This window comes from Cherax quadricarinatus, chromosome 5 (genome assembly GCF_038502225.1).
Source record: "Cherax quadricarinatus isolate ZL_2023a chromosome 5, ASM3850222v1, whole genome shotgun sequence".
In the NCBI taxonomy this organism is placed as follows: Eukaryota; Metazoa; Arthropoda; class Malacostraca; order Decapoda; family Parastacidae; genus Cherax; species Cherax quadricarinatus.
Genome location: NC_091296.1, coordinates 530,482 through 555,000, shown reverse-complemented (window position 1 = coordinate 555,000; position 24,519 = coordinate 530,482). Strand labels below are relative to the sequence as shown.

Here is a 24,519-nt window from a genome sequence, read left to right as displayed (position 1 = left end):
CACCGTTCTCAAAGATGACTCGCGTGTATCCCTGGTGAGGGAGGGATTATCACTGCTCTAACAGTGGAGCTGAGTGTATATCCCTGGCGAGGGAGGGATTATCACTGCTCTAACAGTGGAGCTGAGTGTATATCCCTGGCGAGGGAAGTACTGTCACTGTTCTCAAAGAGCACTAGCGTGTATCCCTGGCAAAGGAGGGATTATCATTGCTCTAACAGTGGAGTGTGTATCCCTGGCGAGGGAGAGCAGAGCCGGGTGGTGGAAGAGGTAGTAGAGGAGCGTGTCCCACAAGGTCTGATTCAACACTGGTCTGGGGTACAGGTTCCTCAAAAGACCTTGGTCACCACGCCAAGATGTTGCCCAGCCCCCCACCCCCGACTCCCCAACCCATGGCCACCCTACCCCCAATTCCCAACCCATGGTCACCCAACCCTTCCCCGCCCGTCACATTCCCTCCCAAACAGTCACCGTACCTCCCAACCCCTACCATCCACCGCTCCCACTACCTTAATCCCCCCCGCCACAACCACACCCTCACCTCCTACACAAGGGTATTGAGGTTTCACGTGACGTCATGGGGTTACTTGTCGGCCATACTGGACGTTTAAGAAGCAATGACAACCTCCTAAACTCATCACGTATTTACGTAAGAGATCTTCCAGCTTTCCAAACCTCTACGATTATTGTTGTGGTAATTAAGCGTCTACGATGTCACTGCTAGTTGCTGGAACTACCAATCGGTAGATCACAAGTCAAATCTAACATTCTACATCTACAGTTTACTCAAAGGATTTTGAAAACAAAGGGAGGAAGGGGAATTTTAACTGTAAGCCTGACAACTATTAGGTCTGGTCTGGGACCGGGTCGCGGGGGCGCTAACCCTCCGGAAACAAATACAGGTGACCTACAGTAACCGGTTTTTAGAGTGTTTCTACTCTAGCAGCCTGCCAGACCAATCATGCCTTCGCTGCTAGTGGCCCGCTTGCCCACATATCCATCACAGCCTGAGTGATCTGCTACTCCGCGGTGACAGTAGTTTAGTTTACCATTAAGACTTCTACACTTGTTCCAGTAATGTTTCCGATACCTGCTGATGGCAGGTTGCTGAGTCTTGGACCACGCATGTTGACACAATGTTCTCTTATTATACCCAAGGTGCCCCTGCTTTACACTAGCATCCAAACTTTCTTTTAATTAACATTAGGTACACTGATACCTTGGTATAAACCTTGGTAATAAATACCGACAAGTTGGTTTAGAAAGACACATAAGCAAACACTATAACATTTATTAGAAAACGTTTCGGTCCTGGGACCTTGATCACTTCTTGATCAAGGTCCCAGGACCGAAACGTTTTCTAATAAATATGTTATAGTGTTTGCTTACGTGTCTTTCAAAACACACTGATACCTTATACCCAACACCTGAACACTGTCGGCCCTTACGGTGGTGTTTTAACACAGGACTGTAGGTACAGAGAACCTTCCCGGCGCGCATAACGGAGATAAAACACCTCAATTACTGGGAATGCTTGAAGTTCCTGAACCTGTACTCCCTGGAACGCAGGCGGAAGAGATACATGATTATATACACCTGGAAAATCCTAGAGGGACTAGTACCGAACTTGCACACGAAAATCACTCACAACGAAAGCAAAAGACTCGGCAGACGATGCACCATCCCCCCCAATGAAAAGCAGGGGTGTCACTAGCACGTTAAGAGACAATTCAATAAGTGTCAGGGGCCCGAGACTGTTCAACTGCCTCCCAGCATACATAAAGGGGATTACCAATAGACAAGCATCTAAAGTCGGTACCTGACCAGTCGGGCTGTGGCTCGTACGTTGGATTGCATGCAGCCAGCAGTAACAGCCTGGTTGATCAGGCTCTGATCTACCAGGAGGCCTGGTCACAGACCGGGCCGTGAGGGCGTTGACCCCCGGAACTCTCTCCAGGTAAACTGGAGTGTCTTACACAGTATAACATTCCAGCAGGTACTGGAGTGTCTTGCACATTTTCCCTTGGTTCGACCCATAACAATGGATCTAAGAAGACAGGGATGGGCAGGGGTGTAAGAACGTGCCTGTATATTTCTCCGCGCCAGGGAATCAAACCCGAGGTCCTTACGATTGTTAGTCCAATGCTCTTACCAGCGAGCAACGCGGCACCCACGAACGTGCAGTTGAAAAGAAAAGACGTTGATGATGTCATGGTCGCGAGTATCTTAACACTGATACACTCGCAGTGTGCTGGAGTGGGAACACTCGCAGTGTGCTGGAGTGGGAACACTCGCAGTGCTGGAGTGGGAACACTCGCAGTGTGCTGGAGTGGGAACACTCGCAGTGTGCTGGAGTGGGAACACTCGCAGTGTGCTGGAGTGGGAACACTCGCAGTGTGCTGGAGTGGGAACACTCGCAGTGTGCTGGAGTGGGAACACTCGCAGTGTGCTGGAGTGGGAACACTCGCAGTGTGCTGGAGTGGGAACACTCGCAGTGTGCTGGAGTGGGAACACTCGCAGTGTGCTGGAGTGGGAACACTCGCAGTGTGCTGGAGTGGGAACACTCGCAGTGTGCTGGAGTGGGAACACTCGCAGTGTGCTGGAGTGGGAACACTCGCAGTGTGCTGGAGTGGGAACACTCGCAGTGTGCTGGAGTGGGAACACTCGCAGTGTGCTGGAGTGGGAACACTCGCAGTGTGCTGGAGTGGGAACACTCGCAGTGTGCTGGAGTGGGAACACTCGCAGTGTGATGGAGTGGGAACACTCGCAGTGTGCTGGAGTGGGAACACTCGCAGTGCTGGAGTGGGAACACTCGCAGTGTGCTGGAGTGGGAACACTCGCAGTGTGCTGGAGTGGGAACACTCGCAGTGTGCTGGAGTGGGAACACTCGCAGTGTACTGGAGTGGGAACACTCACAGTGTACTGGAGTGGGAACATTCGCAGTGTACTGTAGTGGGAACACTTGCAGTGTACTGGAGTGGGAACACTCGCAGTGTACTGGAGTGGGAACACTCGCAGTGTACTGGAGTCTGAACACTCGCAGTGTACTGGAGTCGGAACACTCGCAGTGTACTGGAGTCGGAACACTCGCAGTGTACTGGAGTCGGAACACTCGCAGTGTACTGGAGTGGGAACACTCGCAGTGTACTGGAGTGGGAACACTCGCAGTGTACTGTAGTGGGAACACTCGCAGTGTACTGGAGTGGGAACACTCGCAGTGTACTGGAGTGGGAACACTCGCAGTGTACTGGGGTCGGAACACTCGCAGTGTACTGTTACACTGGTTTGTGATAGTTATATAGTAGGGAAAACCAAGTATGCTACTACATAACACTAGTTTGTGTGATAATTCCCTGTGGGTGGCATCCTGGGCTTTGAAGTGAGCCGAGGTAAGATAACACCTCTTAACCTGTAAAACTGATGTGTAAAAATCTATCTGTGCCATCGTGTACCTGATACTAGCCTCTCAGATTCTCCATCTTTTGTACAAAGTCATCATGTCACCCCTGGTCCTACTGTTCTCTTGTCTTCAGGTTTAACTTAAGCTTTGCCAGGTCACCGCACTGAGACGACCTGCGCCAGGGCTCGCTCTGGTGAACCTACCTATACCTGTCTTTTGGTCTCTCAGAGCTCATGCCCCTCAGCTCTGATACTAGTCTCTTTACTAGTCTTTACACTTTTTCCAGCTTCTTTACATGATGTATTAGACGAGGTTCTATACTGGATGGACCTGATATATGTTGTATACAAGGTAATGAATGCTTCCTCCTTGAGGTTCCTGACAGCCACCCTTAAAATTGCCAGCCTTGAGTTTGCTGCAGAGGTTATTCAACTTTGTACCTCGGGTGAACTATGCTCTCCCTTAGGTCCTCTTTTTCAGGGAGGTGTGCAGCCAGGTCTATACTCTGTTGACTGATCATCTTTGCATTTCCCTGATTTTCAAAACCTTGCATTACTGGGATTACATTCTAACAGCCAACTGTTAGACCAATCTTACAGCTCGTCCAGATCCATTTGTAGTCTTGTCTTAGGACTTGCCTGCCATGGGTTCAAGTCTCACCTGTTCTGTGATTGGCTATACGGGTTACTTGTCAGACCAATCCTACACCTTGTCCAGATCCATCTGTAGTCTTTCCTGGTCTGCTCTTGTTTGTATTCTCCTCATGAACTTCACATTATCTCTGAACACTGACACCTCTGACATACTTTCCTCTGTCATGTTGCTTACATACATAAGAAAACAGTACTGGTCTCAGTACTCACCCTTGAGGAATGCCATACCTTTGATTTATACCTTTGGTGAATTATGAGAGTTTTTCTATTCAGCCTGGTTAACCAGACTGTTGCTGCTGATGGCCTACTGACCTACATATCCATCACAGCGTGGCTGATCTGGCACCTGGTGAAAATACTTTATGCACTCATTCAATGCTTCCTTCCTTGATCCACTCTAGTGGTTACTCCTCTTATTCCTGCCTGCTGCTCTAGCTCTTGTGCCAATCTGTCGTGCGTTCACCACCGATGATGAACGTGTACACCTCAGCGTTTCCTGCCTCTCATCAGCACTCTCTTGCCAATTGGAGAGAGAGATGAAGAAAGAAACAGAGAAGTTTCATGGAGAGAGAGAGGTGACAAGATGGTGCTTACAATGAGGAATATAGGAAATTGGCTACACTGAGTGTAGGCAGTTGCCCCTTACTCCTCAGAGTAACCAGCTCATCCTTAAGAGGGAGCTGGCTACACTGAGAGGTTAATGGGGAAGAAGAGGTGTGGGTTGTCAAGTGGTGGAGAAACATAAACATGGACCACTCAAGGGGACCCTATGATGAGGCCACATCATCCAAGGTATGAAAACATGCCCAGAAATACCCTCAGATAACAGGGAGGAGGTATGAGGAAAACCATGTACCCTTCAGACAACAGGGCAGTGTGGGGGGGATACCCCATTTTTTCAGTAAAAACTTGAAATTTTAAACTGAAAATGAAACTTGAAATCATATTAACCTTTCAAAAAATTTATGATCTTAGTGCTACTGCTCAGTTGTTTGTATTTTTAATTGGGAAAAAGCACTAAGCCCGTAGGGTCACAAAACTTCTTATATACATGTCTTGCTATGAAGGTTACTGAATTATTGGGATAAATTGCATACAGGAGGGCCTCGCTTTACAGCATTTCGCTAATACAGCGATTTTCAATTACACCCATTCTTCTTTTATTCAGACTTCCTACAATAAATATTCACTATTCACTGTAAGCTAAGGATGAAAATATTTTAGGGTAAGTAATGTGTGTACTGTTGTTAGTATCGCTACTGAATCCATACGTATAGGCTTCTGTAGTTTATCGTAGATCCTATCATCCATATATACATTTAGGCTCCCTGCTCAGCTAGGCCCAGTGGCTAGCATGTATGATGTCATACATTGACTCACGTGAACGTCTTTCACCCTACCTCTCTCTCAGATTCAGCGTAGGCTTCAAGGCGACTGGTAGGCTGGGCTAAGTTCCCCTCACAACTCTGCCAATATAAGTGATTACAACCAACCAACTGTGTTTATCTCCAACCATCATATCTCCAAGGAACCCTCGCAATACTGTATATGCATTTTTTAGACCTAACTATATTGCCCACTTAATACATGATAGTGAAAACACGTTATTAGGCTTTAATATGCATTTCAAATTGAAAAAAAGGCAGTTTCACTGTAGAGATTTTTGCTTCACAGCTGTATAAGTGGGACCCTCCGGAGGGTCCCACTTATACAGCAGAAGAAAGAAAGATTTACAAATCTTATATTATACAATAAAATAGATGATCAAAGACAACTCACCAGAAAGAATCGCAGCTCTCTCTCTCCTCCAGTCTGTGCCAGTCTCTCCTTCTACACGAGACCTGTAACACAAATACGCAGAGCTTAGTTACTCCTCCATACGGTATTAATGTTATCTTTTACATTATGAGGAGCCATAATCTCCAAGGTTTATCAGAAATAATAAAATGGGGCAAATATAGTTGTAGACAAGTTGTACGATTCAGGATTGCTGTACAATACAATTTACTTTATAATACAGAAGGGCCCTACTTTACAGCATTTTACTAATTCACCGGTGTTCAATTATACCCATTCTTCATTTATTCAGACTTCCTACAATAAATATATTTACCACTCACTATAAGCCAAGGCCAAAAATATTTTAAGCTCTACTGCTCACTTAATACATGAAAGTGTAAACATATTATCAGGCTTTTATATGTATTTAAAATTGAAAAAGGCTGTGTTTCACTTCACAGAGATTTTAGCTTCACAGCCGTAGCCCAGACCCTAACCTGCTGTATAAGTGAGACCCTACAGTAGCCCAGACCCTAACCTGCTGTATAAGTGAGACCCTACAGTAGCCCAGACCCTAACCTGCTGTATAAGTGAGACCCTACAGTAGCCCAGACCCTAACCTGCTGTATAAGCAAGGCTCTCCTGTGCAAAAAATTTCCAATAGTCTCACACATTGTTAACCCTAGTAGGCTACAGCATTTACAAATGTGCATTGTGAAAAAATATTGTGATAAACCCTGCATTCACATCAATAACTGTTACTTTATACATTAATCAATTGCCAACACTAAGTCCCAATTAAAATGATTAACATGACTCAAGAAATCATAATACACGTACCATGATTACAAATGAACCCCAGAACGAGTGGGATTTGAACCCATGGGCTGGAGTTTCACGACTCACTCTCCACGGTTTCAAATCCCACCCATTCCATTGTTAGAACGATTACATTCTTATATTGGGCCTTGCTGGGCACAGCATACCCAAGCATAATGGATAAAGACTTTCTAGAAGCATTGTACAGTAAATCTTTGACTTATAAACACGTTGAGAATCTTGTCATTATTATACACAATACAGGTCACCATTGAATGTGTAAGTTGAAGACTTCCTGTATTATGAATATTTTACACAATTCAGGAGGTCCCCAGTGTGTTTGTAAGTCCAGGACTTAGTGTATTCTTTGCCTCTCTGTGGTTAATAGCAACATTATTACAATTTTTTTTTTTTAACAAGTCGGCTGTTTCCCACCGAGGCAGGGTGAACCAAAAAGAAAGAAAATCCCCAAAAAGAAAATACTTTCATCATCATTCAACACTTTCACCTCACTCACACATAATCACTTTTTTTTGCAAAGGTACTCAGAATACAACAGTTTAGAAGTACGTATATATGTATAAAGATACACAACATATCCCTCCAAACAGCCAATATCCCAAACTCCTCCTTTAAAGTGCAGGCATTGTACTTCCCATTTCCAGGACTCAAGTCCGGCTATATAAAAATAACATTATACTAAATATATATTCATAGGAAGTGCTAATTCCATAAGATCACACAGCAACGACGGAATGGGAAGTAACTTGATTTTGATTCAAGGAAAAGAAGGAGAGCTCTGCCTCCTTAGAACCTTCCTGTCATCATGGCAACTTCTTGTCCCTTGAAGGAAGGTTGTATGATGGTATCCCTTCAAGGGTGGATTCTATGACAGTGCCCCTTCAAAGAGGGTTGTATGACAGTGTTCCTTTCAAGGAATACGGTCATACAGTAAATACAAGCCTATTTTTGGGGTTGAGATGGTAGGAGGGTGAGGGGGAAGAGGGGAGTGTTGCTTCACCACTCACAGGCTGTTCTAATGTTTGCAGACACAATGTTCTGATAAAATTATGTATGTACGGTGTTTGTAAATCTGAGTACGTGTATACACGTGCACACATGCAGGCACTTTCACACACACACACATGCACACAAGCATTCACTCACACATGCACTCATTCATTCACACACACACACACACACACATGCAAGCACACATTCACTCACAACTGCATGCACAACCACACGCAGGAACATCAAATAACAGCAGTGTTATGTTCTATCATTCACATAACAGCCACTAAACATTTACCACAGTTAAGGCCAACGAGGCTCCAAATTCGATAATTAACAATATACATATACTACATTGTCCAAATTAACCCCAACTGCATCAGTTCTAAATTTCAATTTGTTGAAAAGGGAAATTAAATACTGTACAACAATTTGGACCCATGTCAGTACAGATTAAATACAAAGGCCATAGATGTCAGGTCAATTTAGGCCATGAAATATGGAAGAGGAAGCAAATGTATCAGAATATGGAGGTTGAGGTGAATCACAAAATATATCAGAAAAAAAAGGTAGGTTGGAAAGTAGTGTAGGGGTTATCCAGGGCTGGAGGGCAGGGGGTGTGGGAGGTTTTTAGTGGTAGGGGCTTGAGCATCCAGAAGGTGTGTGTGCATGTGTTAGACTGCATTAAGTGGAGACAAATTTTTAAAGATTTGACATGCTGTTGGAGTGTGAGCAAGGTAACATTTATGAAGAGGGTCAAGGAAACTTGTTAGTGTAAACTGAATACTGCAAGTACAGTGCCTGTACCCTGAAGGATGGTTAGGGATGCTGCATTCAAAGGGTCATATGAATCATGAGATCCACAAACACTTCTGAGTGATGGTGAATGCATTTCCTTCTTTGGGTCACCCTACCTTAGTGGTGAAATAGCTGATGAGTTAAAATTTTTCTTTTAAAATACATTATTTGATACAGTATTTTATTTTCTCCTGTCCTACTATAAGACATCAATACTTAACAGAATATTAAGTTTTTTAAATATATTTTGTATATTTTTAAATTAAATTTAACGTGTGTAAGAAGTTAATGTTGAAGGATAAATACAGAGGAACCTCAGCTTACGTGTGCCCCAGCATGCAAGTTTTTCAGGATACAAGCCGTCGCTCAGTCGATTTTTTTGCTCTGGATACGAGCCAAAATTCAGGATGAGGGCTTTCCCCTCAAGGGAGGTTCCTTGATGCTGGTGAGGGGCTCTTGATCTAGGGAATTGGATCTGTGCTCCAGTTCCCTAAATTAATAATAATAATAATAATAATAATAAGCGAGTTTCAGAACATTGCCAGTAGTTGGCACAGCCAATACCACATCAGCTGAGCTGTGCAATGTGTTTACGTCGCCGTGGAAGCATTTCTAGTGTTATTATTGCCAAATTTCTCTTTTCTAACCATGGGTCCTAAGAAAGTAAGTGCAAAGGACAATGCTGAGAAGAAAAAGTGGATGATGTCCATGGAATTACAACATGAAATCATAAACAAGCGAGGTGAGCGGTGGCAGTAGGAGCTAGTAGCAAGTAACCTATCTTCCACCCTCCATCTCCACCAGCATATGTCCACTTTATAAAACCACTGCATTTTTTTATATTCTCTATTATGTTTTTATGCAATATTTCCTATTTATGAAACTTATTTATGAAACTAGTGCAGTTAGCCTCACAAACACTCTGTTTTCTCTTATAATAAAAGCATGGGAAGATACAGTCAGCAGGAGAGGGAATGGATGCTGCCATCACCACTAGCCATATTATGGCCTATTTTATTCATTCTAGAGTATATATCACATTTCTATGTTAATTATATTGTTTATTATGTCATATTAGATGAACTGTGATAGATAAATAAGCCATAGAATTGATATTAGCATCATATTGAAGTATTTTTGTCCTGCCTCCCAGAGCAGGAATTCTGCTGGAATGGATTAATGGCATTTCAATTAATTTAAATAAGGAAAACTGACTCAGCAGACAAGCAGATCAGGATACGAGCTAGGTCATGGAACAGATTAAACTCTTAAGACGAGGTTCCACTTTACTCATAAATCTACAGGAGAAAGAGGAAAAGGAAGGTGTTATTAATCAAGAAAAAAATTAATGTATTAAAATGAGAGAGTGTGGAAATTATGTTATGCCATTAACAGAAGAATATTATACTGGAATAAGTAATGTTTGTAAAATAAATATATATACACACACACACACATATATATACACACATACACACATATATACATATATATATATATATTTTTTATATCTATCTCAACAAGTCGGCTGTCTCCCACCGAGGCAGGGTGACCCAAAAAAGAAAGAAAATCCCCAAAAAGAAAATACTTTCATCATCATTCAACACTTTCACCACACTCGCACATTATCACTGTTTTTGCAGAGGTGCTCAGAATACAACAGTTTAGAAGCATACACATATAAAGATACACAACATATCCCTCCAAACTGCCAATATCCCAAAACCCCTCCTTTAAAGTGCAGGCATTGTACTTCCCATTTCCAGGACTCAAGTCCGACTATATGAAAATAACCAGTTTCCCTGAATCCCTTCACTAAATATTACCCTGCTCACACTCCAACAGATCATCAGGTCCCAAGTACCATTCGTCTCCATTCACTCCTATCTAACACGCTCACGCACGCTTGCTGGAAGTCCAAGCCCCTTGCCCACAAAACCTCCTTTACCCCCTCTCTCCAACCCTTTCGAGGACGACCCCTACCCCACCTTCCTTCCCCTATAGATTTATATGCTTTAAATGTCATTCTATTATTTTTTTTTTTTTTATTATTATCACACCGGCCGATTCCCACCAAGGCAGGGTGGCCCGAAAAAGAAAAACTTTCACCATCATTCACTCCATCACTGTCTTGCCAGAAGGGTGCTTTACACTACAGTTTTTAAACTGCAACATTAACACCCCTCCTTCAGAGTGCAGGCACTGTACTTCCCATCTCCAGGACTCAAGTCCGGCCTGCCGGTTTCCCTGAATCCCTTCATAAATGTTACTTTGCTCACACTCCAACAGCACGTCAAGTATTAAAAACCATTTGTCTCCATTCACTCCTATCAAACACGCTCACGCATGCCTGCTGGAAGTCATTCTACTTTGATCCATTCTCTCTAAATGACCAAACCACCTCAACAACCCCTCTTCTGCCCACCAAGGCAGGGTGGCCCGAAAAAGAAAAACTTTCACCATCATTCACTCCATCACTGTCTTGCCAGAAGGGTGCTTTACACTACAGTTTTTAAACTGCAACATTAACACCCCTCCTTCAGAGTGCAGGCACTGTACTTCCCATCTCCAGGACTCAAGTCCGGCCTGCCGGTTTCCCTGAACCCCTTCATAAATGTTACCTTGCTCACACTCCAACAGCACGTCAAGTATTAAAAACCATTTGTCTCCATTCACTCCTATCAAACACGCTCACGCATGCCTGCTGGAAGTCCAAGCCCCTCGCACACAAAACCTCCTTTACCCCCTCTCTCCAACCTTTCCTAGGCCGACCCCTACCCCGCCTTCCTTCCACTACAGACTGATACACTCTTGAAGTCATTCTGTTTCACTCCATTCTCTCTACATGTCCGAACCACCTCAACAACCCTTCCTCAGCCCTCTGGACAACAGTTTTGGTAATCCCGCACCTCCTCCTAACTTCCAAACTACGAATTCTCTGCATTATATTCACACCACACATTGCCCTCAGACATGACATCTCCACTGCCTCCAGCCTTCTCCTCGCTGCAACATTCATCACCCATGCCTCACACCCATATAAGAGCGTTGGTAAAACTATACTCACATACATTCCCCTCTTTGCCTCCAAGGACAAAGCTCTTTGTCTCCACATAAGAGTTTTAGGCAGAGCACAGACAGTTTTATCTAATGTATAGTACTTAATTATTGGTTAAAAAAATGCCTACTGATTTTAATTTAGTAATATGTCAACATTTCCTAATTATTATTCCATTTCCAAGTGCACTGCAACATACAGCTTTTTGCTTTATACTTGCAGGGAAGGCAGCTGCCTCCTTTGCGCTCAAAAGGCTAGAGCTTTATTACTACTTTAAACAGAACACGCATCTACTCTACAGTCAAAATATTGATGTAAATAGTTTAGAAAACTTACAAGTTGAAGAATGAATGCTGACAAGTTGGAGAATGAATACTGACAAGTTGAAGACTATTGCTAAAAAGTGTATGGTAGAGTTATTATTGAAAGTATTAAGAGTAAGACTGAAAATAGGATAGCAGATGAACAAGGAGGCTTTAGGAAAGGTAGGGGGGTGCATAGACCAAGTGTTTACAGTGAGACATATAAGTGAACAGTGTATTTAGATAAGGCTAAAGAGGTTTTTGTGGCATTTATGGATTTGGAAAAGGCGTATGACAGGGTGGATAGGGGGGCAATGTGGCAGATGTTGTAGGTGTATGGTATAGGAGGTAGGTTACTGAAAGCAGTGAAGAGTTTTTATGAGGATAGTGAGGCTCAAGTTAGAATATGTAGGAAAGAGGGAGATTATTTCCGAGTAAAAGTAGGCCTTAGACAAGGATGTGTGATGTCACCGTGGTTGCTCAATATATTTATAGATGGGGTTGTAAGAGAAGTAAATGCGAGGGTCTTGGCAAGAGGCGTGGAGTTAAAAGATAAAGAATCACACATAAAGTGGGAGTTGTCACAGTTGCTTTTTGCTGATGACACTGTGCTCTTGGGAGATTCTGAAGAGAAGTTGCAGAGGCTGGTGGATGAATTTGGTAGGGTAGGTAAAAGAAGAAAATTAAAAGTGAATACAGGAAAGAGTTAGGTTATGAGGATAAAAAGATTAGGTGATGAAAGATTGGATATCAGATCGGAGGGAGAGAGTATGGAGGAGGTGATTGTATGCCGATATTTGGGAGTGGACGTGTCAGCGGATGGGTCTACAAAAGATGAGGTGAATCATAGAATTGATGAGGGGAAAAGGGTGAGCGGTGCACTTAATAGTCTGTGGAGACAGAACTTTGTCCTTGGAAGCAAAGAGGGGAATGTATGAGAGTATCGTTTTACCAACACTCTTATATGGATGTGAAGCATGGGTGATGAATGTTGCAGCGAGGAGGCGGCTGGAGGCAGTGGAGATGTCATGTCTGAGGGCCATGCGTGGTGTGAATATAATGCAGAGAATTCATAGTCTGGAAGTTAGGAGGAGGTGCGGGATTGCCAAAACTGTTGTCCAGAGGGCTGAGGAAGGGTTGTTGAGGTGGTTCAGACATGTAGAGAGAATGGAACAAAACAGAATGACTTCAAGAGTGTATTAAGGGGTCGGCCTAGGAAAGGTTGGAGGGAGGGTGTAAAGGAGGTTTTGTGTGCGAGGGGCTTGGATTTCCAGCAAGCATGCGTGAGCGTGTTTGTCTGTAGTGGAAGGAAGGCGGGGTAGGGGTCGGCCTAGGAAAGGTTGGAGGGAGGGGGTAAAGGAGGTTTTGTGTGCGAGGGGCTTGGACTTCCAGCAGGCGTGCGTGAGCGTGTTTGATAGGAGTGAACAGAGATGGGTGACATTTAGGTGTGCATTCAGAAAGCCCATTGATATGCATTACCTATACAGTTAAGCAAAGCATACAGTTAACCAATAATTTCTTTGCCATGAGGCAAACCTGTCTGGCAAGACAGTGGGCAGCTACTGCCGTGTCTGGAGACACTGGCAGCTCAGGTGGTGCAGTACCTGCCTGGGGTTGTGCCCCTACATGTGTTGAGCTCTCTCTATTTGTAAGCATTTGGTTTTATAAGGCATTTGTTTTGACTGCTACTAATGTAGTCGAATGTACTTAGTATGAAGTTATTGTGATGCCTTTGCACTTTAAGCAAGACAGCTATTAAATATATGATGGTGAATGAGTTTCCTCTCTGGATCACCATACAGGAAATGTCATGGTAAATAAATAATAACAAAACAAAGTCAATAAAAACATAAATTGCAAAAAAAATTAGTAATGTCTTAAGGAGAGATGTATTATATCACACGGCTAGTTTTACCCTAGAGCTCCAATTCCCAGTAATTATTTTTCAGTGCTAGCCACTGCTAGCACCCTCTGTAGGTAGATCCAGATGAATTGTAACCATAGACTAGAACTCATAATGAGGTATTTGCTGCACTAAATTTCAAAAGCATTAGACAATTCATAATTTACAGTTCAGGATTTTTTATATACTGTACGTACTTACCGACATTTTCGAAGGACTGAGGATACACCATTCTTCGGTTCTCCATATTTACAAACAAGAACAAAGATATTACTAGAATCAATCCTATGGCTGTAACATAAATACATAAAAATAAACAGCACTGCAGCAGACCTACTGGTTGGGCCAATAGGTCTAATCTTAATCTATCCAACCTGTTTTTAAAGCTACAAAAAGTACAGGAGGGCCCTGTTCATACAGATATAAATATGGTGCCAGTCATCCTTCCTTTATGCAACTGTTGTACGAAAATGGCAATAACTGTGGACAAGCTGTAAAAGCACTGAACTTAATGAACAATGACTCATTTGAAAGCCAAGAAAACTGTGGAATAATGAAAATAGGTGCTATACATATGGGGCCCTCCTAGGAGGGCTTTCAGATAAGCCATTGTTCTTGTTCATTATGTTCGGTGCTTTTACCGATGCTCCACAGTTATTGCCCTTTTCATACAACAGTTGCATAAGGGAAGGACGACCGGCACCATATTTCAAGCCGTATGAACGAGGCCCTCTTGTACTTGCTTCAGTGACAATACTATGCAGTATGTTCCACTGTCACCCACAACTTACTGCCAAGTCAGTGATTTCCAATACTCTAACTCTAAACCGAGAGCTAAACAGTCACACAGGACTAACCTGGGGCTGAGGAGATCCTTGGCTCTTGGTCCATACCTGCTCTGGAGCACTGATGACCAGGCCTCCTGCTCGCTCACTGACCGACTGCTGCTGCTGCTGCCTTCCTCACTCTCTCTGCATCTCTCATCTCTTTCTCTTGCTCTCTCCTCAATCCCATCACACTCTTCACTGCTTGACATACTCCGTGGGGATCTGAAACAAGTTAAATACAGGGTAATATTTTTTGCTCTAGATAATTTCTTAATGATGAAATAAATTAGAGGAAAACATTGTGTAGCTTTATAAATAGGTCAGACAAGTACATGAGTGGATGTGAAGTGGACCATCTTACCTTGGGCCAGTAGGTCTGCTGCAGTGTTCCCCTTTTCTTATGTTCTTTAAAACTGCTATTTAACAGAGACAAACTTTTTTTTTTTACACTATCTCATAAATCACAAAACTATGCCATATTCTGATAGGTGGACGGGGTGTCAGTACAGCCTCTCCTCACTTAGTGATGTATGCACTAGTTTACCGACGCCTTGGACTTACGAAGGGCTCTCTGACCAGTATTTATACCTAAATACTGTATATTAGAGCTGATTTCCTCTATTCTGTTTATTTCAATATAAAGTACACTACTGTATAAACATTTAAAAATATACCAGAAATGTTATGAATGGTGTAAAGGTGACATTAAAACAACATCAATGATGGCTGACACAAACTCACTACCATTATAGTATGCTCCTCACTTAGCGACAAATTCATTTAATGATGTGGTCTTAGGAACAGAACTCTGTCATTAAGTGAGGGGAGGCTGTACTTAGCTATGTAGTCAGTAGCACAGCCACAGAGGGTTAATAGGCATATAGCCCCCCTTAAATGGTCCAAACATATATATACATTCTCTTGTGTAGTGCCCCAAATGTATATATACTTCTCATTTTTTATTCATTCAACATTGGCGTGATAGGCCTGAGTCGCCTATACATGAGAGAATTTGTGTGCGCACTCAGTGTGGACCGTATGGAAAAAAAACTGGGGACACCTGGGTACCCCATGCTCTTTTTTTCTATAAAAAAAAAAATTCTCAAAATATTCATGGCGATACACGAGAGAACGTATATATATGTTTGGACCATTTAAGGGTTAACCCTTAAACGGTCCAAACAGATCGACGCTCAAATTCGTAGCTACAAAAGTAGATCTACTTTTTTTTACATATTTTCAAATATAACCAAAAAAAAAATGTAGATAAGTTTTTTTTACACATTTTCACATGTAAAAAAAAAAAAAGATCTACATGTTTTACATACTTTCAGATGTTGAAAAAACGTATATATATACGTTTGGACCATTTAAGGGTTAATAGCCAACATTCACTTTAATATTTTGACCAGTGACTACAACAATTTAAATAATATCACACACATACTGAAAATTATATTTTCTAAATTGTTTCTTTTTAATTTTCAGCATCTTATAACTTTTAAGCCTCCCCCCCCCCAACTTTTGCAAAGCTGGCCTTCTCCCACACCACCCATGAAATCCCAGATGCAATAATGTCTGTAGTTCACAGTACATTTATGATATTAGGGAATGAAATCTTTAAAAATGGTGAAATTCCATACAGGGTCTAGAGCAGGGGTTCTTAACTGGGAGTATCCACACCCCTTAGGGGTCTGGGAACTAAATAACGGGGGTTTGGTACCTTATCTCTGAAAATTTATAAAAGAAAAGTTGTTGTTAGATCCGAATAGACTATCAGTTGTTCTGTTCATAACTATCCATATGTAAAGTAAAACCAAGCTACTGACATTTTTTTGAAGTACCTAACTGGACTAGTGATCATTATAATGATTTGGACAGTGTGGCAAAAGGAATATGGAGACATATTGGGCAATCCATTAAGGGTCTGTAATAATAATAATAACAGTTAAGAAGCCCAGGTCTAGAGGCTTGTTCACTCACTGCATCACCTGGTTATGGAACATTTGTTAACATCCAAGATTGGAAACCATCCAAATAATAAGTTAGTGTGAACCATTGAACAGATGAAGGAGGGTGATGAAAAGGTGGGTGATACACCGAGGCATCTGTGGAGACAATGAACGTTATCAGTGGTGGCATAACAAGGAATGTACCAGAGTATAGTGATGCCAAAACTTGTGTACGAATATGAGGCATGGTCTTTGAGAGGAGCTGCAATGAGAAGGCTAAAGGCACGCTATTTCCAAGATCTAAATATGATATTAACATTACTCATCCATGGGGAAATGGAAAAAAATTCTTCCTCCATACGCTATGCATGTTGTAAGAGGAGACTAAAATGCCAGGAGTGGGCTAGTAACTCCTTCTACTGTATAACTTTTTTTTTTATTAACAAATTGGCCGTCTCCCACCAAGGCAGGGTGGCCCAAAAAATAAAAACTTTCATCATTCACTCCATCACTGTCTTGCCAGAGGTGCGCTTACACTACAGTTATAAAACTGCAACATTAACACCCCTCCTTCAGAGTGCAGACACTGTACTTCCCATGTACAGGACTTAAGTCCGGCCTGCCGGTTTCCCTGAATCCCTTCCTAAATGTTACCTTGTTCACACTCCAACATCACATCATGTCCTAAAAACCATTTGTCTCCATTCACTCCTATCTAACACGCTCACGCATGCTTGCTGGAAATCCAAGCCCCTCGCACACAAAACCTTCTTTATGCCCCCCCCCTAGGCCGACACCTACCCTGCCCTCCCTCCACTACAGATTTATACACTCTTGAAGTCATTCTATTTTGTTCCATCCTCTCAACCCTTCCTCAGCCCTCTGGATAAAAGTTTTGGTAATCCCACACCTCATTCTAATTTCCAAACTACGAATTCTCTGCATTATATTCACATCACACACTGCCCTCAGATATGACATCTCCACTGCTTCCAGCCTTCTCCTTGTTGCACCATTCACTGCCCATGCTTCACACCCATATGAGAGCATTGATATAACTATACTCTCATACTTTCCCCTCTTTGCTTCTATGGACAAAGTTCTTTGTCTCCACAGACTCCTAAGTGCACCAATCAGCTTTTTCTTCTCATAAATTCTATGATTCACCTCATCTTTCATAGACCTGGTCATTGAAAAAAATATTACTCACAGAATAAAAAGTACATGATATGATGGTATGAAAAGTATAATTTGGAGAGAAGAATGAAGCACGACAGGTTTATCATGATGATGTATAATTCTGGGACTGATGAAAAGGAAAGGAAAAGTCCAAGAAAGGTGGTGGTGGTTTTGAATATTAAGAGGCTTAGGCAATTAGCAGCCATCTAAATATACTCTCACATATGTATCTTCACAAGAATATACTCAACTCACTGTTCCATAGCTCAGTTGTAAGCACACTCACCCCACATAACGAGGGTTTGTGGTTCAATCCCTGGCATGGGTAGAAACACTGGGCATGTTTCTTTACACCTGCTGTCCCTGTTCACCTAGCAGTAAGTAGATAAGTAGTAAGCAGTAAGTAGTTGTGGGTGGCATCCCAGATAATATACCTTAGATAAGACTGGGCTCTGAAATGAGCTGAGGTAGGATAACAGTTCTTAGCCTGTAAAACTGATCTGTGTAAAATAAAAAGGGATAATCAAACAAAACTAGTTATCTGACACATACCTTAGATCAAGCTTGGTCACATGTGTAGACCTCCAGTCAGTTTTAACTGGTGAAATGGGTCTCCCTTCTAGCACGGAGGGTAACACCTCAACCTTTAAGGGTGAAGTGGGTCTTCCTTCCTCAGACCTGGCAAGTAGGGAAGGCATCACCTCAGCCTTGGAGGGGGAGGTTGGCCGTGGTTCAGACTTACTAGGGGAGGAGGCTGGCGAGCGGTTTTTGGAGAAGCTCTGAAACCAGTTCTTGTGCCTGGCAATCAACTCTTGGTGTTGCTCGTGAGTTGAAAACTTACGTTCCAGGCTTTCTGGCTTCAATGGCTTCTCCGGTTTAGCCTTCCTGAGTTCCAAGGTGGAAAGCTCTGATTTGAAGGCCTCTGGCCTGGTGATTAACTTGCAGTCAGAGGTCTTGGGAGGCCACCGCCGGGGTGGCTCAGACTCTGTGCTGGAGGTTGACAGTGAACGACTGGATGCTGATCCAGGTCGTCGCATCCCTAGACCCGCCACACCAAGGCCAATGCCCACTAAACCTCCACCCACATCCTGGTGGTGAGCATGACCATTGGTGGTGCGGGCAGGACTTGGTGACGTCGAGCGAGAAGAGGAAGATGATGCCTCTCCCACCGATCTGGCGGGAGAGATGGACTCTTCCCGTGGGCTGCGACCTCGACCTCGCTCTTCACTACTGTACCCATCCCCGAATGTCCGCCGTAGGTGGAGTGACGTTACACCTGCCTGCATGGTAGTGGTGGTGGTTGTGATGGTGGTGGTTGTGGTAGTGGAGACAGACGACTTCCTAGCCTCCGATGGCACAGTATCCATCTTGGCCTCAAATCTTGAAACCACCTTCATCTCGGTCTTGGCAGGAATGACCACTGGTGCGAGTTTGGCAGGAACGGCTGTTGGCACGACTTTGGTGGGAACGACTGAGGGGGCGAGTTTGGTGGGAATGGCCACCTTGGGCTGTGAGACCTCCCCCTGACCCATCTTCTCGAAAAGGGCGCGGGCATTGTTGAAACGGGCCAGATGGGACTCGGTGCGCACTACAGTGGCATGGGAGGGACCATCACTGCCACCACCGGTCGTGGAGGAGGAAGAAGAGGCAGCGGTGGAGGAGTCATCATCAGAAGTTGGCCGGACGCCGCCGCTGCTGCTGCCTCCTCCTTGGAACATACCAGCAATCTTGGAGACCTTGGAGGAGGTGGTGGCCCGGCCCCGACCCTCCTCCACCACTCCCTGAAACACAATTAACAAGTTTTAAATTTCTACCAAGTTAGCATTAAGTACATGAATTTTACACTCACCAAAAATATATCAGAATTTAACCTAGAATAATTCAATGAAGCTTAATACAGTACAATACAGCATTTAGATTTATTTCTAGGAAATCAACAAGAAGGTAGAAAAACTCTTGAAACAGACCACAGGTATGTCACCCTCTCACGTGCCCTAAGTACACTATGGAGGAGGAGCTTGGACATGGGTGAAATTCCACAGTCACTTAAAACAATGGATATAGCCCCACTCCATAAAGGTGACAGCAAAGCATTAACTAAGAAATATAGACCAATAGCTCTGACGTCCCACATCATAAAAATCTTTGAAAGAGTGCTAAAAAGCAGGATTGCAAATCACCTGGATTCCCAAAAACTGCACAATCCAGGGCAACACGGGTTCAGGGCAGGTCGCTCCTGCCTCTCACAACTACTAGATCACTATGATATGGCCTTGGATGCACTGGAAGAAAATCAGAATGCAGATGTAATATACACAGACTTTGCAAAAGCATTTGACAAGTGCAATCATGGCGTACTAGCGCACCAAATACGTGCTACAGGAATAAGTGGCAAAGAGGGGAGATGGATCTTCAACTTCATAACCAATCGAACACAAATAGTGGTGGTCAACTGAGTTGAATCAGAGGCTGCCATAGTGAAGAGCTCTGTTCCACAAGGCACAGTACTCGCCCCCATCCTGTTCCTCATCCTCATATCAGACATAGACAGAGATGTAACCCACAGCACCATATCATCCTCTGCAGACGATACTAGGATCTGCATGAGGCTGTCATCTGCTGAGGACGCGGTTAACCTCCAAGAAGATATAAACAAAGTTTTCCAGTGGGCAACAGAAAACAATATGATGTTCGGTGAGGACAAATTCCAACTACTCCATTATGGAAAACTGGAGGGGATAATAGCTAGAACAGAGTATACTACAAACTCTGGCCATACAATAGAGCGGAAAAATAATGTAAGGGACCTGGGAGTAGTAATGTCTGAGGATCTGACTTTCAAGGATCACAACAGTGCCACGATCACAAGTGCAAAGAAAATGATAGGATGGATAATGAGAACGTTCAAAACGAGAGATGCCAAGCCAATGATGATCCTTTTCAAATCACTTGTTCTCTCTAGGCTGGAATACTGCTGTACATTAACATCTCCATTCAAAGCAGGTGAAACTGCAGATCTAGAGAGTGTACAGAGATCCTTTACTGCACGTATAAGTTCTGTCAAGCACCTTAACTACTGGGAACGCTTGGAAGCACTTGACTTGTACTCGTTGGAACGCAGGAGGGAGAGATATATCATAATCTACACTTGGAAAATCTTGGAAGGAATGGTCCCAAATCTGCACACAGAAATCACTCCCTACGAAAGTAAAAGACTGGGCAGGCGATGCAAAATACCCCAAATTAAAAGTAAGGGCGCCATTGATACACTAAGGGAAAACACCATAAGTGTCCGGGGCCCAAGACTGTTCAACAGCTTCCCATCAAGCATGAGGGGAATTGCCAATAAACCCCTGGCTGCCTTCAAGAGAGAGCTGGACAGATACCTAAAGTCAGTGCCGGTTCAGCCGGGCTGTGGCTCGTACGTTGGACTGCGTGCGGCCAGCAGTAACAGCCTAGTTGATCAGGCCATGATCCACCGGGAGGCCTGGTCGTGAACCGGGCCGAGGGGGCGTTGATCCCCGGAATAACCTCTAGGTAACCTCCAGGTAGGTAGGGAAACCAATCCCCTTGCCTCAACTTACTAATTGCAAAATAATGTCTACCATCAACAGATTCAATCAAAAACTACACAGTTTATGTAATTTACTGAGTTTATTTATCAATACAGCCAATAAAAACAAAGAGTGTACATTAATTCTATAATTATCCCTATCTCCCACGTGGATCTACACTCTCACTCTCTCTCACTCACTCTCTCACTCTCTCTCTCTCTCACTCTCTCTCTCTCACTCTCTCACTCTCTCTCTCTCTCTCTCTCTCTCTCTCTCTCGATCTATATTTTAAGCATAGTGGCCTCAAATATGCTGTGCGAGATCAATTTTGTCCTGGACACGAGACAATGGGTCTGTGGAAGGTGCGTACAGTATAAAAGAAAATTCCCGCCCCAGACAATGGATGATGGGAAGTGCAAACTTCTGACCTGGTGTCTGGTTTAAAGTAGCGACTCTGAGGTGTTTTCTAAGGTAGTGTTTGTGGTTATAGTGACAGTTTCTTAGTATCAACTGAGAGATATATTAGCGTGAGAGAGGATTTTTGGTCGCTCTCAGACAGGAAGTAGCTTGAAATAGGCCTCAAAGTAGTGGAAATTGTCGATTTTATTAGATTTTTTATGAGGAATGATGGGACCCCCTTCCCCGTCAATTATTAAATAGAGTAAAACTTTACATATTTTTTTGTATGTGTGATGATGGATTCAAAATGGAGGACAATTTCTACAGTGTTTATTTTTGGCTATTGACTTAAGAAATCGTAATGACACGATTGCAAACAAACCATACCCCCGGCCGGGATTGAACCCGCGGTCAGAGTGTCTCAAAACTCCAGCCCATCGCGTTAGCCACCAGCTAAGTCTAGTGGCTAACGCGACGGGCTGGAGTTTTGAGACTATGGCCGCGGGTTCAATCCCGGCCGGGGGTATGATTTTTTTGGTTATTGTTTTTAAATTGGTGAATTTAGTGTGCAATTGTCAATTACAGACTTGTGAGCACTTTACGCGTAATTCTGATTATTGAATGGTCAGTTTCTTGCACTCAATCGATATAACGGAAGGCATACTAGCGAAATAACTGGGTACGGGTTTTGAAGTTTGTAACAGAACCAACTCACAGCGGGAGAAATCGCCTATGCGCAAATTGCGCCCAATCCGCCAACTTCGCGCCAATGTAACGTAATTTTTTCATCAAATTTCATATTTTCGATGCCATTACCTTAAGAAAACAATTAACTACCTTCTCTAATGAGAAGGCACCTTCAAAAATATGGAGAAGACCTTTTCTTTTACTCTTTTCTTCCCCATCAGCCGTTTCCCCACCAAGGGTGACCCAAGGAAGAAAACAGTCACTATCACTCATTCAATAGCCGTCTTGCTAGCAGTGTGCAGACATTAGAATTCAAGTGACCCTCTGACCTGCAACATTCCCAACCATCCTTCAGAGTGCAGCCACTGTGCTTCCCACCTTCAAGCCTGGTTCCAATATTGCAACATTCCCAACCATCCTTCAGAGTGCAGCCACTGTGCTTCCCACCTTCAAGCCTGGTTCCAATATTGCAACATTCCCAACCATCCTTCAAAGTGCAGCCACTGTGCTTCCCAACTTCAAAACTCAAGCCTAGTTCCATTACAACATCGCCACCCATCCTTCATCCTAACTTCTCCCAGGCTATGAGCCTCTCATGTCTTGCACTAGAGATCAACTCCACATTAACGAACACAAAAGAATAAAAAGAAATAAGTTTTCCCTTAAGAGCGTTTTCTTTCGACTGGTTCAGAGAAAAATGGCGAGTGTTTTCCGTGGAGTTGAACACGATCACCAACAAGTTCAAAAACCTTGTGAACACGGAGCACCATGCAATACTGCTACCTGCAACACATCCACACATCTACACACCCACACATCTACATAACCACACATCTACACACCCACACATCTACACACCCACACATCTACATACACACACATCTACACACCCACACATCTACACACCCACACAAGACATGATGGAAGGGTTAGACTCAGAAGTGTCCTCTTCCCAGATGATGTGAAGTTAATGAGAATTAAATCAGATGAGGATCAGGTAGGACTTCAAAGAGACCTGGACAGGCTGGACACGTGGTCCAGCAACTGGCCTCTTGAATTCAACCTTGCCAAATGTAAAGTCATGAAGATCGGGGAAGGGCAAAGAAGACCGCAGACGGAGTACAGGCTAGGTGGCCAAAGACTGCAAACCTCGCTCAAGGAGAAAGATCTTGGGGTGACCATAACACCGAGCATGTCTCCGGAAACACACATCAACCAGGTAACCACTGCAGCATATGGTCTCCTGGCAAATCTGAGAATAGCGTTCCGATAACTTAGTAAGGAATCGTTCAAGATACTGTACACTGTGTACGTCAGGCCCATATTGGAGTATGCAGCACCTGTCTGGAACCCACACCTGGTCAAGCACGTCAAGAAATTGAAGAAAGTGCAAAGGTTTGCGACAAGGTTAGTTCCAGAGCTAAGGGGAATGTTCTATGAAGAAAGGTTAAGGGAAATCGGACTGACGACACTGGAGGACAGGAGGGTCAAGGGAGACATGATAACAACATACAAAATACTGCATGGAATAGACAAGGTGGATAGAGACAGAATGTTCCAGAGATGGGACACAGAAACAAGGGGCCACAATTGGAAGCTGAAGACTCAGACGAGTCACAGGGATGTTAGGAAGTATTTCTTCAGTCATAGAGTAGTCAGGAAGTGGAATAGCCTAGCAAGTGAGGTAGTGGAGGCAGGAACCATACATAGCTTTACGATGAAGTATGATAAAGCTCACGGAGCAGGGAGAGAGCGAACCTAGTAGCATTCAGTGAAGAGGCGGGGCCAGGAGCTGAGTCTCGACACCTGCAACCACAATTAGGCGAGTACATCTATACACAGAGGAAAGGGGAAACAAAGAGATTTGGGCTACATTGTATCTCCAAGAATACATCAGTATTACAACAATACAGATTCATTGTAACAATAACTTCCCGACATTTAAACACACACACACACACAGTACACGTCGCTATAATTAACCTAAACGTCAATTACGAAATTAACTTTACCTCACTTGTACTAAGACTCGCCACTAAATATACATAAATTGACCCAAAATAACCTGGGCAGTGACAAATATATATATATATATATATATATATATATATATATATATATATATATATATATATATATATATATATATATATATATATATTTGTTTTCTTTTGTAATTCTGGCTATTTCCGCTGTGT

General features: G+C 43.3%; 1 protein-coding gene across 6 annotated transcripts in view; it reads right to left on the bottom strand.

The window, feature by feature from the left end:
- Window positions 1–24,519, bottom strand: part of Spn (protein phosphatase 1 regulatory subunit spinophilin) — a 571,930-nt gene that overhangs the window by 247,170 nt on the left and 300,241 nt on the right. For 4 of the 6 annotated variants that reach the window (XM_070098757.1, XM_070098780.1, XM_070098763.1 and 1 more), the window contains 3 exons: window positions 18,234–19,462; window positions 14,581–14,772; window positions 5,830–5,891 (listed from right to left, as the gene is read on the bottom strand). In XM_070098757.1, the coding sequence (XP_069954858.1) occupies window positions 5,830–5,891; window positions 14,581–14,772; window positions 18,234–19,462 (1,483 nt within the window). Of the gene's footprint in view, window positions 1–216; window positions 301–5,829; window positions 5,892–14,580; window positions 14,773–18,233; window positions 19,463–24,519 lie in introns of those variants that run through there. The other 2 variants (XM_070098775.1, XM_070098787.1) reach the window with 2 other exon arrangements.